This window comes from Sebastes umbrosus, chromosome 12 (genome assembly GCF_015220745.1).
Source record: "Sebastes umbrosus isolate fSebUmb1 chromosome 12, fSebUmb1.pri, whole genome shotgun sequence".
Taxonomy (NCBI): domain Eukaryota; kingdom Metazoa; phylum Chordata; class Actinopteri; order Perciformes; family Sebastidae; genus Sebastes; species Sebastes umbrosus.
Genome location: NC_051280.1, coordinates 27,154,557 through 27,170,054, shown reverse-complemented (window position 1 = coordinate 27,170,054; position 15,498 = coordinate 27,154,557). Strand labels below are relative to the sequence as shown.

The following is a 15,498-nucleotide window of genomic DNA, read 5'->3' as shown; positions in this document are numbered from 1 at the left end:
GTCCAGGGAGACTGGGGAAGACCAGACGGATGAGCAATGCGATTGATATGAGAGGTTAAGGCAGGTAAGAGTTGGATTATGTGAAAGCAGTTAGGCCTAAGTGGAAATATTGCTGCATTAAAGGGAGTGAGTGGCTCCAGTTCAGCTTCAAAGCGGTTAACAGAAAGATGAAAACTGATTTACTAAGTGAAAATCAAAGCACAGAAAGCCTTTTGAAATTACTTTATTTTGTAAGATTAAAAATATGAGTAAGAACACACACACACTAGCTCATTATCAGTATCACTAGTATCATTATTGTTGTTAAAGTACTTATAACCCCTGACTGGTAATGTAGCACCATGATTTGAAAACTGTAAACAAGTACAATGACAAAAAGGAGTCATTTTCAGATCGTCAATTTATTTTCATTTGAGATGGATTCAAGGTAAAAAAAAAAAATGACAGTCAAGTTTTCAAGAATACATAACCCCCTTCCCCATTCACTGTCCCCACACATATAAAATTAAGGCCACTTTCAAAACTGTATGTCACTGTCCAGCAGGACTTTTTAATGACAATGTACAAAAACACATTCTTTACACGTAGGACAACAACAATAATAGTATTAGTCATAATAATAATGACATCATTCATAATAATAATCAGCACTAAAGACATTGATATAAAAAAAAGGAAAAGACATTTTTTGCTTTACTCCGATTATCTCATGCTTCATAAGGACTTGAGCTAATGTTTTTGTTTCCCTTTTATGGTCCATTCTGGCCCTGACATGTTTTACTTTACTGGAAGAAACACAATGACTACGCCACTGTGGTTTCCAAATGTTTGTGCTAATGTGTGTGCAACTTAACAAGGGGGGGATGAACGAACGATCAAACGCGCTCTTTGCTTACTCGGAGGAACATGCTTAGCATGGGCGTCATGGAGATGCAGGTTCAAAGCGGAAATTCACGAGGACGCAAACACTGACCACTGACAAAAAACTAAAAATACGACATTGAAAAAAGCTAAAACAAACAGCAATGAGCTGGCGTCAGTAACCGCAAGGAGAGTGGGAGAGACAGACGGGAGAGAGAGAAAAAAAATGGTCGGATGGAGTGGTTGAGAGATAGAGCAAAAGGAATCTGGCAGTGGTACGAATGTTTAAAAAAAAAAAATGCAAGTCTGGTGCTTTTCCTTCTGCTCTTTCTCCAGTTTTACTTCTTCTGCTCTCTTTATCTGTGTTCAACATTTCCTTCCACTTTTTTTTGTCTTTCTCTCCCCGTCTTTCCCTCCTCTCTCCCTCCCCTCCTCCTCCGTCTACACCTTGTCCAGTAAAGATCGTTGGCAGTAGAGGAGTCGGCGTGGGGTACCGTACCGACGGAAAAACACCAAGGCAGCCAGCGTTGCGATCACACATACTAACAGGAAGAGCGGCACCACCACCGCCGCCGCTCCACTTCCACCAGCTACTCCTTCCTCCTCATCCACTTCAATAATGATCACCTCCGTATCCTGTTCCTTCTCCTTCTCCTTCTCCCTCTCTGTCTCCGTCTCCCTCTCCCTCTCCCTCTCCCTCTCTCTTTCCCTCTCTCTATCTCTAGTTCTGTCCTTATCCTCCCGCTCCTTGTCCTTCTCCCTCTCCTTGTCCTTGTCGTGTCCGCCTCCGCCTTTTCCTCCGTCCGTCTTGGGGTCTTCGTTGGGGCAACCCATCCAGTCACGAAGCGCTGATTTGGGGTATCCCGGCTCCACACGCAAGTTCTGGTTGTTGAACTTCCAGTACTTGTTGGCTTTGTAGAAGTAGGTGTACGCTGAAGGGTGGAAGAAAGAAATGTGAGAAACAAAGCTGAACTGAAAAGAAAAACAACTTCTAGAAGTTTTGGTTCACACTAAAATGTGAGAAAATAATCTAGGTAATATCATACACGCCACCCTTACCTTGATCTTTGCTCATGAAGGCTGACTTGATGTTGTCAGGCACTCCTTGCCACACACTAATAGCTTTTGGATAGCCGTCATCAACGCTTCGTGATTCTTCGTTGAAACGGTAATATCTAAACAAAGAATGAGAGGGGAAAAGGTAAAGAGAGGAACAGCTATAGTGAGTTTATGGTCTCATTCAGAGCTCCGAAAGACTTGAGACTTGGACTTGTCTTGAATTTCTCAAGACTTCACTTGGACTTGTCCTAAAAAGACTTGAGACTTAAGTTGAGACTTGTTCTAACAGACTTGAGACCCTTGCCCTAACAGGTTGGACTTGGACTTATCTCGAATGATTAGAGACATTGCCCATAAGGATTTGAGATTTGTTTTAACACACTTGAGACTTGATTTAGACTTGTACTTGTCACAAATTACTGGAGACTCGACTTTTCTTTGACCTTAAGGACTTGAGACTTGTTCTGACGGAAGTAAGACTTGACTTGACTTGGCCTACAGGAGTCTTGACTTGTTCTAAATGACTTGTGACTTGACTGGAAACTTGACTTGAGATTTGACTTGGAGTTGGGTTGAATGACTTGAGACTTGATTTGGGCTTGCCTTAACAGATTGGACCTGGACTTATCTTGAATGATTTGAGTCATGACTTGGACTTGCCCATAAGGATTTGAGACTTGTTTTAGACTTGCACTTGTCACAAATTACTGGGGACTTGACTTTTCTTTGACCTAAAGGATTCGGGACTTAAATTGAGACTTGTTCTGACAGAAGTAAGACTTGACTTGGACCTAGCCTACAGGAGTCTTGACTTGCTCTAAATGACTTGTGACTTGAGACTTGGCCTTTTCCTAAAAGACTAGAGATTTGACTTGGAGTTGGTTCAAATGACTTGAGCCCTGATCTGGATTTGCCCTAAACGATTCAGGTTTGACTTGAGACTTGATCTGACAAAAATTAGACTTTACTTGGAGTTGTCTTGAATGACTTGAGACTTGACTTTCTCTTTACCCCAAAAACATGAAAATGTGCTTCATTGTGTGTTTCTGCTGAACTAAACCACCGAGCAGCCCACAAAATAAGGAAAAAAAATAAATAACATGTTTTCATCAGAAATATGGCAGATGGATTCCAACAGCCAGACTAGACCTGAAAAGACTAAGACAAGGAATAAAGTTGTTCTCTGGTCTTAGTGCAATCAAGCATAGTTGTCATTGGCTCTGTTTATGTAGGTGGCCGTTAGCACTGTAATCTCTGACTGCCACGTTTTACCCAGCAGTTTTATAACAATAACTATGGCGTAAATATGGGGAGGCTGAGCGAGCTTTAAAGTTTCTCAAGGTTTGCTCCAATGTTTAAAGGACGTGCATGTTTGTAATTCTGGAGAAGTGACTGACTTCAAGCATTTGGACCTTATATGGTCAACAAACGTCTGTACAGTTTCACATTGTGGGATACTCTCACACACATGCAAGGAAGATGACTAACTTGTTTGCTCTGAAGTAAAATGTCTGTCCAGTGGGGGTGTAGAAGAGAGCAGCGTCTATCCGATCTTTGGGAAGCCCGGTGCCCATTTCCTTTAGACTCTTTGGGTAACCTTGATCCAGAACTGATTCAGTGAACACCCAATACTTGTCCCCTGGAGAGAGAGAAAGACCACATATGAGATAACTGTAAGATGTTGCCTGTTTGATGATGATCTATACTGAAGCCAGACTTACCTTTAAAGAAAACAAATTTTCCACTTTCACTCTCAAAAGCGGCGGTGACATGAGTGGGCAATCCCCTCCAAAAGTGACCAATGGGCATGGGATATCCATCCAGAACATGGTTGTTGCGTACCCTCCAGAACCATTTGTCCTGAAAGAGAGAAAAGAGATTTATTTAACAGCCTGCTAAACAAACTGTCGTATCAAAAGCCCCAACAAGATTGCGTGAGTTTACCTTGAACACAAACATTTCTCCTCTGAGGATGGCGATGGTGTCGAAGTGTCCGTCGCAGATGTTGGGGCCAAAGTGAGGCTTGTCGGGTGCATATGTGGGCTCGGGGTTGTGGTCCGGGTTACGGGGAGTTACAGGGGGGGGTGGAGGGCCTGATCCAGACCCTATGTGAACAAGGACATATGAAAATTATTATCGTAGACTTAATCTCAACCTTTATGCATCATCTAATGCAGGTCCTGTTAGACCAAATGAAACTTAATTTAGAACAAGAGTACCAAGGACTACACAAACAAAAATAGAAAGGCTCTTATTCATTATTGGGAAGACACAACGGTTTACATCTACCTTTCTACAGATGTAGAGGTGGTGTATCACTTAAGTTAAGAAAATAAAGATAAAACTTGTTTTTTGGATAGCATACTGTCAATAACGCACCATAAAGTTGCTGTATGCCTCTGCGGTCGTCGTCAGGAAGTAGGAAGTTATCGGTGTCCATCCACTGGTAGAAGGGAGCCATGATGGCCGAAGGATCATTGGAGTGCTCCAGACCCAGAGCGTGGCCCAGTTCATGGACCGAAACCAGGAATAGATCATTACCTGAAACAATGTCAACACCAGAACACCATTTAATGTGACTCTATTTTCAAATAATTGAAAGTAAAGTAGGAGGAGTTTTGCTCTTATGCTGATGAGACAATGAGTATTGAAGGAGAAAGACTAAATGTTGCTGTTTCCTAATTTTTAAGTGACTCAAACGCACACAAATACTAAACATCACAAGATAAAACCGTCTGCAGATCATGAGGAGATGTGTCACACTCTAAACAGCTGGAAGTGCAAAGCAGAATGTCTGCTGTACTCTGGAAATAAACACTTCTTCATTTCTGCAGTATCAACATAGCCCAGGGCGTTAACTCCCTCAAATGTACGGACACAAGACTGGACCTGTTGCTGCTCCTGTTTTGCCCTCAACAGCAAAATCAAGAATCTTGTCTCCCAACATGTGTCATCAGGTTTAAGGGTAATCACTAAAGAAAAAAATCCCCTCATTCATCAAAATGTTAGTTTTGACATAGATTCAGCAGAGCCTCACCATACAGATCCGAGTTTCCAATAGTCCATGGCTCGGCTGCATCAAAGTGGGTGTCCCCACCGAGGCCGACACCGGGGAAATAGGCGTGTGCCAGGAAGCCCCCCTCGCCATCAAACGGGCTGCTGTCACCATGGAAACCCTCGCTGAAGAAGAGCATAATGTCGGCAAACTCCTCCACCTTGTCCCGTATGTAACTGTAGGGGATTTCCCGGAAGCGAAGCGGGGTGACGCTCTCCCACACCTTGAAGGCCTTCCTGATGGCGTCATGGGTCTCGTACTCACCCACCTTAGGGGTGTAGTTCTGTATACTGAAGTGGATGTGTGAGGGGGGGAGGATGGAAAAAGGTAAGACATGGAGTTATTTCCTCATTTCAGTTGCTCAGTAGTCACCTCATCAGTGTGGGTTTTCTAACACTTGGCACAAAGATAAAATGAAGCAAAACCATCGTGGTGTAAAATAGCTCCAGGTGCTGTTCCATCATGCCTCTGCAGGTGCAGCACACTTACGAGAAAGTGATATCATTCTTTTGCCACTTCAGGCTATTGATGGCGTATCGCTTCCTCCTCAGGTTGCTCTTCAGCTCGGAACCGAACTTATCTGGCACGCCACAGCGCGGTCGCTGCATGGCCCTGCCAAAGACAAGACAGTCCACTCAGAACACGGTAAGCAAACACTAGTTTCAATTTGAATATTGACCTGCAGGTGACCCCGTTTGGAGCCTGTACTGTACTTTTCTTCTACACGTAGAATAAAGCTGTTTGCTCACTCAATGGTTTTGGGGTCAAAGGTGCCGGTGACGGTGAGGCCGTAGAACCGCTGCATGTTGCCGATGGCCGAGGAGACGGAGTGAGGGGAGCGGAGAGCGTGGGTCCTCAGATCCCCCGGGGGCAGGTAACCGTACTGCTGCAGCCATGACTTTTAAAAGCAAAACAAAAAAGAGTGTGAGTCATGAGAAATACTGTGAAATAAAACCAAGGAAACTCCAGTCAGTACGGAGAAAAAGGTTAAATTAGAAACAGTCACATAAACAGATCATATTTCACCTGATTATTGCTGTTTAACAAAGCTGAACCAGGGTAAAGGGACTGTTTTGTATGATCAGTTCAGGGACTACACGTGTTTTTATGCGACTGGAGCAACAACACATTCCTCCCTGACAGCGAAAACAAGCTCTTGAGTTACGTCTTTCTGTGTTTTGATATCTGGATATTTGGAGCAACATAATTTCAAGCGCCTGGCACGTCTCCATTTAATGACCAAACACAAAAGCTATTCAACCATCAACATTCAGCTCTGCAGCATATTGAAACTAAGGTCAACATGAAAGAATAACGTCAAGATTAAGCCCCTAAAAAAAAGCTTCAAACAGAGACAGTTCAGGTTTCAATAAAACCCCCACAAGACAGAAACTGGACGAGGAAATCCCCCTCAAAGAGTTAAAGATTAACTTTCCACATTGAAGTTATTCTGTAGCTCCTTGTTTGCGTTTCGGTGCAGATTGCAACACTTGTGCCTGAACTCATCCCTGTTGTTGAGTTTGTACATGAAGAAAATAGTAGTTTGAAGCACTTCGAGCACATAATACGATGGTCACTGAGTTCCTCAGCCCTCCAGATCCCTCGGTCTCAGCTTAGCTTGACCTTACTTTCCTCTAGAAACCCACTTCACTGCGGTGCCGGTTTGACATCTGGACCCGTGCCAGTGGCGTCGCTCCGCACCTCTCCCACACAGCTTCTCCTAAACTCTTTCCCTCTCGAGCTAGAGACGAATAAATAACACTGAGGCTATTGTGAGCGCAGTGAAAAAACGAGACCACTTTGATATTCTGCTTTAACACAGTGACTTTGTGAGCTTGTAATGCACTGTGACGTAACCTTAATGTGATCTGCTTTGCATAGTTTTGATTAAAAAAACCCGTAGCGGGTGTTTGTGCAGTGAAGAAGGATTGAAAAGAGAGAAGAGAGAGAACGATAGGGAGTGTCTCAGGGTGAGACTCAGGCCTTGGGCAACCTCAACCGATGTCTCCAGTCAAGCAGCAGCGTCAGGCAGTAATTTCACTGGGAATTTTCTTCCTCTGCGCATCCAAACCTCAAAGTCAAACTCTTCCCCCCACGTCCATGTCGCTGTCTTCGCCTCGTCACTCCACCCCTTCGCCCTCTCTTCTCCTTCATCCCTCTCTTGTGGAAAACCCAGAGACTTGTGGGTAAATACTTATGAACAACCACACCCAGAGCCACTCAATTATTGCTGTATAGCCCATCTGCTGCTAATAGCTGGTAAATAGAACGACGGCAAAACATGCAACTGCCTTGTTTCAGCATTTTTCCACTGATACAGTACAAATGTGTGCAAATAGTGCTGACATAATGTGTTCAGGTCTGTAGGTTTATATTTATGCATGGCTATACTTGTGTGAGTTTGAATGGCATTTCGGAGGCCCTTGGAGGTCTAATCTCTCCCTCACTGTCCGTCCTTGGGAGACATGGAGGTCTCAGTGTTTAGACTTCACCCCTGAATGAGCCCTTTCTGGTTCTGACTCACCCACGGAGCTCCAGTGGACACATAAAGACTCACTGTTTTCCACTGTCCCCGGCACATCCACATGAGCGGGAAAAGTCAAACTTTTGCATCTCAGAATGTATTTCACTGTGAATATGAGAAAAAAAAGGGTGTTTGAAACCTTATTCTTCTCTTTCACACTATGTTTTCTTTTCTACGAAATCCTAACTTTGCCCTCAGCTCAGTCAAAAGACTGTTGTTGAGTGACACTGAACACTTGTTTTAACTTTAAGGCTCCCACACCTCTTTTATGGGTCCCTCAGGTGACTCGACAAGGTCTTATTCACCATCGCACTAGGCTATTTTTGACCATGCTAATGGGCTGGGTAACTAAAGCGGTAGCGGGAAGAGGAAGTGGTCACTATTTACAGTGGCATGGGAGATGACAACCCAAGCTAATAAAGTCTTTTGAAGTAGAGGTGCGGTTCTCAACCTTGTTGGTCAGTTGCACCCTCACAGCCTTGTCCAGTGAACTCAAATACCCCTTCAATGACTATGTCTACATGCATGTGCATATGCATATGACAATATTGTGAATTTGATACGGGTCATGTAAACAGCATATTCCGTTTGGATACTCTGATTTAGACCTTATTTTGAATGGAGCATTTTCCGGTTAAGACGTGAAATTTGCCAATATTATTCAGGCTTTAGCAGCAAAAAACTCTATATTCAATATTCTATGCATGTAAACATCATTGACAACCCCTTATCTCTATTATTAATCCATTACTTTTAGCTGTAGGCTAAAATCACAGATGTAGAACACTTAGAACTGTTTTATGAAAACACTTTGGTGTTAAAGTCACTCTTGATCCTTTGATATCTAACAATGCACCGACATAGAGAAGCACAGAGCAAAGGTACTTTTAGGAGGCTAAATCCAGGATCTTGAGGTAAAGGGCGCAGCTCGCTCGTATGCAGCGATGTGAGTTTATTGTTTCATGGAAGATCCACAAGAATCAAACAACGGTTGCTATGGATGTCACTGCTCGTTTTGCATAGGATGACAGAGGGAGAAGGAGGGATTGCATTTCAGAAAAGAAAGAGAGAGTCAGTTGTTCCGTTTGGTGAGGGCCAATGGAAAGAAACTTTGGTCAACAGCGATGGGAGTCCAACTGAGGCATGCTGGGTATACGGCACACACACGCAGCTCCTCATTACACATCTATTCAGTCTGTCCAGAGAGCCACAGTATTATGTCAGATGTGTGCTCCCACTACTCTTGCAACAGCTCGTTATTGGCTTGTGTGTGAGGGAGTTTGTTGTGTAGGTATATCCAGCACAACATGTTAAAATCAAACTTTTTAAATTCTTTATGCTGTATGAACATTTGCCCGAGGCTAATGCTGTTCCTTTAGGAAGACATTTACGATGTTGCTGACCCCTCTGTCCTGGTCCTGGACACGTCTTTAAATGCGTGTGCACATGTGTGTGTGTAAATCCACCAGCTGCTGTCTGTTAAAACAACTATTCTACAGCCAACAACAATAAGACCCGATGACACGAGACTGAAAAAACACTCATCTCTGCCAATGTCATTTGAACAATAAGTCAATCCCAGGCTAATCTCCATTGGCAGGAAAAAAGCTTCCCAGAAATTTGGCCCAGTGCTCGCTTCCTTTATGAACAGGAAATGAGGCAATGACTTTGGGGATTACCTCATTTCTTGTAACACCTTCTATCTTTCCTCAGGGAAGCTGCCCTCAGGCCACCTACTAGTGATCTTTAGGATGTGGCTTTGTCTGAAAACTCCGCACCCATCCTTCCATCCTTTCTTCCTTCCACTACATGACTAGTAAGATGGGAGTGGTTTAAAGTTACCAGTTTAAATGTGAAGTCTCTTAAATCAATGCTTATTCTCGTGAGCAACACAAGGAAAGAGACATATATTTCATACAGGATGTGTGCATGATTTACATCCTGTCCTATTCATCTGGATAATTGCTCCATTTTCCAAATGTCCTTTTCCCAGATTGCATCACTCCCATCAGCACAATGCGCTCCTTTCTAGTCAACAACAGCCTCCTCACTGTCTTCCCTGCTTTGCTTACATCATCTCATATCATGTCCATTTATCTCCGTCTGTAGTGAATGACCTCAGTCTGTAGCTATTCCTGTGTGTGCGTGCGCATAATAAAAAAGACTGTGCACATATGAGAGCTGATGTGTGTGTCACAGGCAGGTGGTCGTTGACACACAAAGGTGTTTTAGCGGCGAAACGAAAACCCACCGCCCACTTCCTGTCTCTATACCACAGACCACAGGAAATATCTGCATCCTCACAACCCCCGGCTGTTTATCTCACCGACGCAGACCGACTGACCGACCACTCACTTAATTAGACTTCTTGTTAATTAAATCGCATCCTACTCAATAGCGGAACTGTCTACTAATACTGCTGACTCGTGGGTTTTGCGGAGGCAACGTATGTGATTACACACTTCCCCTGTTTTAATGATGTAAATATAGACACAGGAAGCAGTGGTTTCATAAAAACATCATAAAAACAGAAGAGGTGAATCACTAAATGAACATAAACTTATTGAACCAACGCACTTTCCAGGGCACTTCGGGCCGAGCCTGCCTCTGCACTTTGGTGCAATTTTCCACAGAAACTCGATAGCCTTTTCTACTTAAAAGCCAACCACCGCCCACACTTTTTGACCATAAAAATCAATTATGTTCACTTATATTGAAACTAAAAGTTCCACTTTATCTTATGCAGACATTAGACATGTCCAACGCGCTCTGTTCGCTGGGTTCCTGGGTGTTAAATGTTGATGTTGCCATTTTTTTGATGGTGATGATACACAAAAGGACTCTTTAAATGACTCAACCTATTTCCAAAGTAACAATTAACTTGTAACTCATCTCAATGTTCCAATTCCTACATTTAATTCTTGTTTGGTAACTACTACACCCTTGCTTTCTTCCACCCCGGATCAGTTAAGTTGCCTTCACACATGATAAGAGATTTGCTTTTAATGCATCGCAACGTAGGGCGCAGAGGCAGCAGGTAAAATATCTCCCTCATAAAGAGAGCGCAATCAATGGCATTCACTGTTTCTAAGCAACAGTAATAGTTGCAGCTGTTCTCATTGGTTGCGCTTTGAAAGGTCAGCGGCAGCCGAGATCAATGTCGGGCGGCACCGCTCTCTCCATAGGAGAACAGTGACACAGCCAGCGCAGAGATTTTACCGCTGATCATGTGTAGACGGCTTTACAGGCAAAAAAAACTAACGTGTGCGACTACCGTCTTTACTCTCAGACATTTCCAGCAGCTCTTTTTGCTGATACAAAAAAAATGGCTTAGGTGTTGTTAGCTGGATAGCTAGATCGGCCTAGCATGTTCAGTCTCATCTAATTAATGTCCTTCATTTTTAGCCTAGATGTTGGTTAGCATTACTTGCTACAATAAATATTTTGAACTTGTCTAGTCATTTGTTGAATAGCATCAAAAAGGAGTCGGAGCTCCGCAAATTTATGTGAAAGCATTGTTTAGAAACACTGGAAAAACGTGAACACTGTGTTGTGTCATTTTTTTTAACAATTAACTGACTGATTGAATGTTAACTCATCTAATAATAATGAAATGTGAATCCCTAGTATAGAGTTACTAGCTAAATAAATGCTCCTTTGAACACTGTAGGAACGACTCATACATATAAGGGATAATGTACAGCGAGCCGGTCTTTGTTGTGAAATAAACCCCTAAAGGGTCTTGTTTTGCCCTGAAGGGGTTTATTTCACAACATCGACCCGCTAGCTGTACATTATCCTGCTTATTACACGGCTACTAACTTAAGAAATCAATAATTTGACAAAAAAATGGTCCGCCACAGTCCGACATCAGAACTGCGCCCATAGCAACGGTCTGTTATACATAGCAACGGTCTGCCATAAATAAATAAAAGACCATAGAACGCCGTGATTGACCAATCAGAATCGAGTATTCAAAAGCAAAGCCGTGTCATAAATGTATTTTAATTTATATAGAAAAAAGATATGTATTTTAGTGTATTTCTTATTTGTCTTAATTGGAAAATATAGATCTACATTGCCCTTGTGTTTACAAATATTAATTGATGGACACAATCCTTTAACGGCATCACGGATTGTGCCTTTAAGTTGACAGTCTTTTGTAGGTCAGTGGGGTTTTCTTCCACTAGCGCAGCTGGAATTATGATTCCGTAAGCAGGATACAGTGACCATAGAGACGTTCGGCGCCACTCTATGACCTACCAAAATCATATATGTCTCTCTGCTTTTATGCACGTACACACACACTATTTACTAATGATACTGAAGGAAGCAGGTGTGTAGGGGTGTCATAACAATGTCACTTCCTGCAACATAAACACAGAACTTCCTGATGCTACGCTGGCTGTGGGGTTGGAGGACTGCTGATACTGCAGAACAGAGAAGAATAGGGAAATCTTCCCTGATCTACAACACTTCTTAGACCTGGTATCTCAGCTCAGTGGAAGTCTTTAATGTACAGAACTAGAGTTCAAACTGTAAAACCCACCTTCCCCCAGTCCACTGAGCTATAAACTCAGGACAGATGTCAACAATTACATCTCCCCGTCCCTCTGAATATAACTGCACCCACAACTATCAATCCCCCCCTTCCATTCCCACAAAAATTGCCTCTGTCTCTGCCCCGACCACAATACAAGCTCATGCATTTCTCCTCATTTGCTTTTTCTCTCTTGCTCTCCTGCTTTTTGCCCTCTCAGCAGTTCTCAGTGTTTTCACGAGCGCTATCATCATTATGGGCTGCTTCCTCTAACCCAGGGTCAAAGCCCTTCCCAGATCCCTGCGCCAACTACAGGCGACTGTTGAAATTACTGTCCCATCAGGATGCACAGTTTTAACAAAGCCTTTATGGGAGTCATGAACAAAGCCAGTATATTAGTCTATAATAAATTGTTGTCAAATCAGAAAATATGTGATTGAAATTAGTATCAGGAAAGATCCTTCACTCTTACATAAGAGGATACAGTATATTTCTCAGTCACTCATCATCTAAACCTTTATGAACACTAAATGTATTTCCTTATCCTCGCTTTCTTTGTCCTATCTTTCTTACATACTCATTTGTTTGACTTTATTCTTCAACTCTAGATTTATTTATTTGGTTTTATTGATCTATGTTGAATATATTTATCTGGCGTATTCCTCTGCATTTATTTATCTGGTTTTATAGCTCTATTTTGCATTTATTTATCGGTCTTTATTTTTTGATTCAGGATTTATTTATCTGGCTTTATTCATTAATTCTGCATTTATGTATTTGTCTTTATTCCTTGACTCTTGATTTATTTATCTCAATTTATTCTTGATTTATTTATCTGGCTTTATTCCTTGACTCAGCATTTATTTATCCAGATTTATTCCTTGGTTCTGGATTTATTTATCTAACTTCATTCTTTGATTCAATCTAGCTTTCACTCCTCTATTCTAGATTTATTCTCCACTTTTGTCTTATCCCCCACCCCTTCCTGTACTCCTTACCTCTGGTTTAACTCATCACCTCTGGCTTTATTCCTCACCTGTGGATTTATTTATTTGGTTTTATTGATCTATGTTGGATATATTTATCTGGCGTATTCCTCTGCATTTATTTATCTGGTTTTATAGTTCTATTCTGCATTTATTTATCTGGCGTATTGCTTGATTCTGGATTATATATATGGCTTTCTTTTGGATTTATTTATCTGGCTTTATTCCTTAATTCTGGATTTATTTACTTACTTCATTCTTTGATTCAATCTAGCTTTCACCCCTCTATTCTGGATTCATTCTCCACTTATGTCTTATCCCTCACCCCTTCCTGTACTCCTCACCTCTGTCTTAACTCATCACCTGTGTCTTTATTCCTCACCTGTGGATTGATGTGTCTCTCCGTGTCTCCCTGTGCGCTCAGCTCCCACACCACCGCCAGCAGCAGCAGTAGGACAAGCGATCTGAGAGTTGGTGCCATCACTTGACTCTCCAAAGAAAAAAAAAACACAAAAACAGACGACCCTTTCCCAGTGACAGCTCGCGTAATCTTCACTTTGCTATTTGTCAAAACATTGTCTGTGAAAAAACGTATCCCGTAAAAAGGAAAACGGAGCAACCCAGATCGACTTGGCACAAAAGCACAACAAGAGTTTCCAGAAGATCTTGCAAGTCTCTCTTGCAACTTATTACTGCTTGAGTTACCTAAACCACGAGAGGTATTCTGTCCAGTCTGTGCATTCTTCTCGAGTTTTTAACCAAATTATCAGAGGTTACTGGAAGCAGGAAGTCTGGAGAGGGGGCCCTGGAGCTGCAGGCTGTCTGTGCGTAATTTATCTCCAAATTCAGTTTGCTCTTTGCTCCAGATGTTGCAGCCAGGCTTTGTTTTCATGCAGCAGTCTTAACTCCTCGCTGTCCTCTCTTCTCTGTCCTCCAGTCGTCTTATTTTGATCCCCTCTCCTCTTCCCCTCTCTCACCGCTGCAGACGTGGTAGTTTGATACTCCCCGGAGACCTCTAGCTGGAAAGTAGAGGGTTGTAAACCTCCCTCCTCCTCCTAAATCAGACCGCCCCTCTGACATGGAGGGCTGGAATCAACTTGGTGACCTTCACATTAGACTTGGCACAGTTTGCTATTACCCTTTAGGCTGTGATTAAATGCCTTAATGCTCCAGAAATTGCAAAAAGCTGTTGTTATTTACAGAGAAGAGAGAGCAAACACTGAGCCAAACAACAAATTTGTTAACAAATTACGCAGCTAAAAAACTATTTGAAACTCAACTAACTCAATTTTTTTTTTTTAACTTAGTTTTTATTGCAGTTTCAGCAAATAACACAATCATCATCACATTCTTTACCACTGTATTTTCATTTTACAGCTGTCTCTTTGTTTTTATACAAAATTTCACAACTTAAAACAAAGGGGGAGAGAGAAAACACAAAAAACACAAAACAAGACTTCATCTTAAACTGTAACTTCAATTGAATTCTTAGAAAAAGGGATGACACAGACTTAAACAATCCAAAGAATTAAAATAAAAAAAGTCTAATTAATTAATTAATTAATTAATTAATAAAAATAAAAATAAATGTGATGAAGGGTCGGAGGTCAGGGAGTATGTGTTGTATGGTATATGCTTAGAGAGATGACCTGTGTCAGGAAGACAAAGATACAAGTATAATCCAGGATATATAAAAATATTCAGATCACCAATCACTGTATTAGTATAATCATGGCATGGCTCCATCTTTTAATAAATGTGTCTTTCTGGAGTCTTAGGGAATAGGTTATTTGTTCCATGTGGTAAATTTCCCATACAACTAACTCATTTTGAAGATGTATTCATTTTTTATTTATTTTCAATATTATATTTATTGTTGTTCATTTTGAAACAACAGAACAAACATTCACAAACGTCCCCAATAATAACATTCTCGGTACAAAGAAACTTAATAAACATAATATTAATATAAAATAAGCCAGTATAGATAGGAGGAAAAACATATATACAAAAAATAGATATATAAGTAAAAATAATATACACAAGTAAAAGAAATAAAATTTAAAACAACAAAATAAAATAAAATCTATTTATATATACATATATATACTGTATACATATATACATACATACACATATACGCACACGCAGTATATACACATACAAAAATACATATACATATAATCAATTAAAAAAAATCTGTGTACAATTCAGTCATCATCCTATTCTATCTCCCTATTCACAATCATCCTGCTCCAGCAATGATACAAATTACAAGTTACCTTGGAGTGACGGTGGTATCTGATGTATTCATTTTTAATGTGATTTATCAATACAGTCATTTACTCCCATGAACAGAAATATTATACAATTAATCAGTTTGTTAAGACATTTCTGCCACTTTAAAAACAGTCTTTAACCTTACCCTTCTTTCCAAGCCCAATGCAATAACCAAATATTCTTAAACATAGTG

The 15,498-nt window shown here is 41.3% G+C and overlaps 1 protein-coding gene across 1 annotated transcript; it reads right to left on the bottom strand.

Annotated features, from left to right (window-relative positions):
- Positions 1-382: 382 nt before the first annotated feature.
- mmp14b (matrix metallopeptidase 14b (membrane-inserted)) lies at positions 383-14,047 on the bottom strand. Its single transcript, XM_037786332.1, has 10 exons — positions 13,408-14,047; positions 5,725-5,873; positions 5,465-5,587; positions 4,958-5,265; positions 4,300-4,461; positions 3,865-4,025; positions 3,642-3,780; positions 3,409-3,559; positions 1,921-2,036; positions 383-1,793 (listed from the first exon to the last, which is right to left on the bottom strand). The coding sequence occupies exons 1-10, from the start codon at positions 13,504-13,506 to the stop codon at positions 1,303-1,305; spliced, it is 1,899 nt and encodes a 632-aa protein (XP_037642260.1). The 5' UTR covers positions 13,507-14,047; the 3' UTR covers positions 383-1,302.
- Between the last annotated feature and the right edge of the window lie 1,451 nt (positions 14,048-15,498).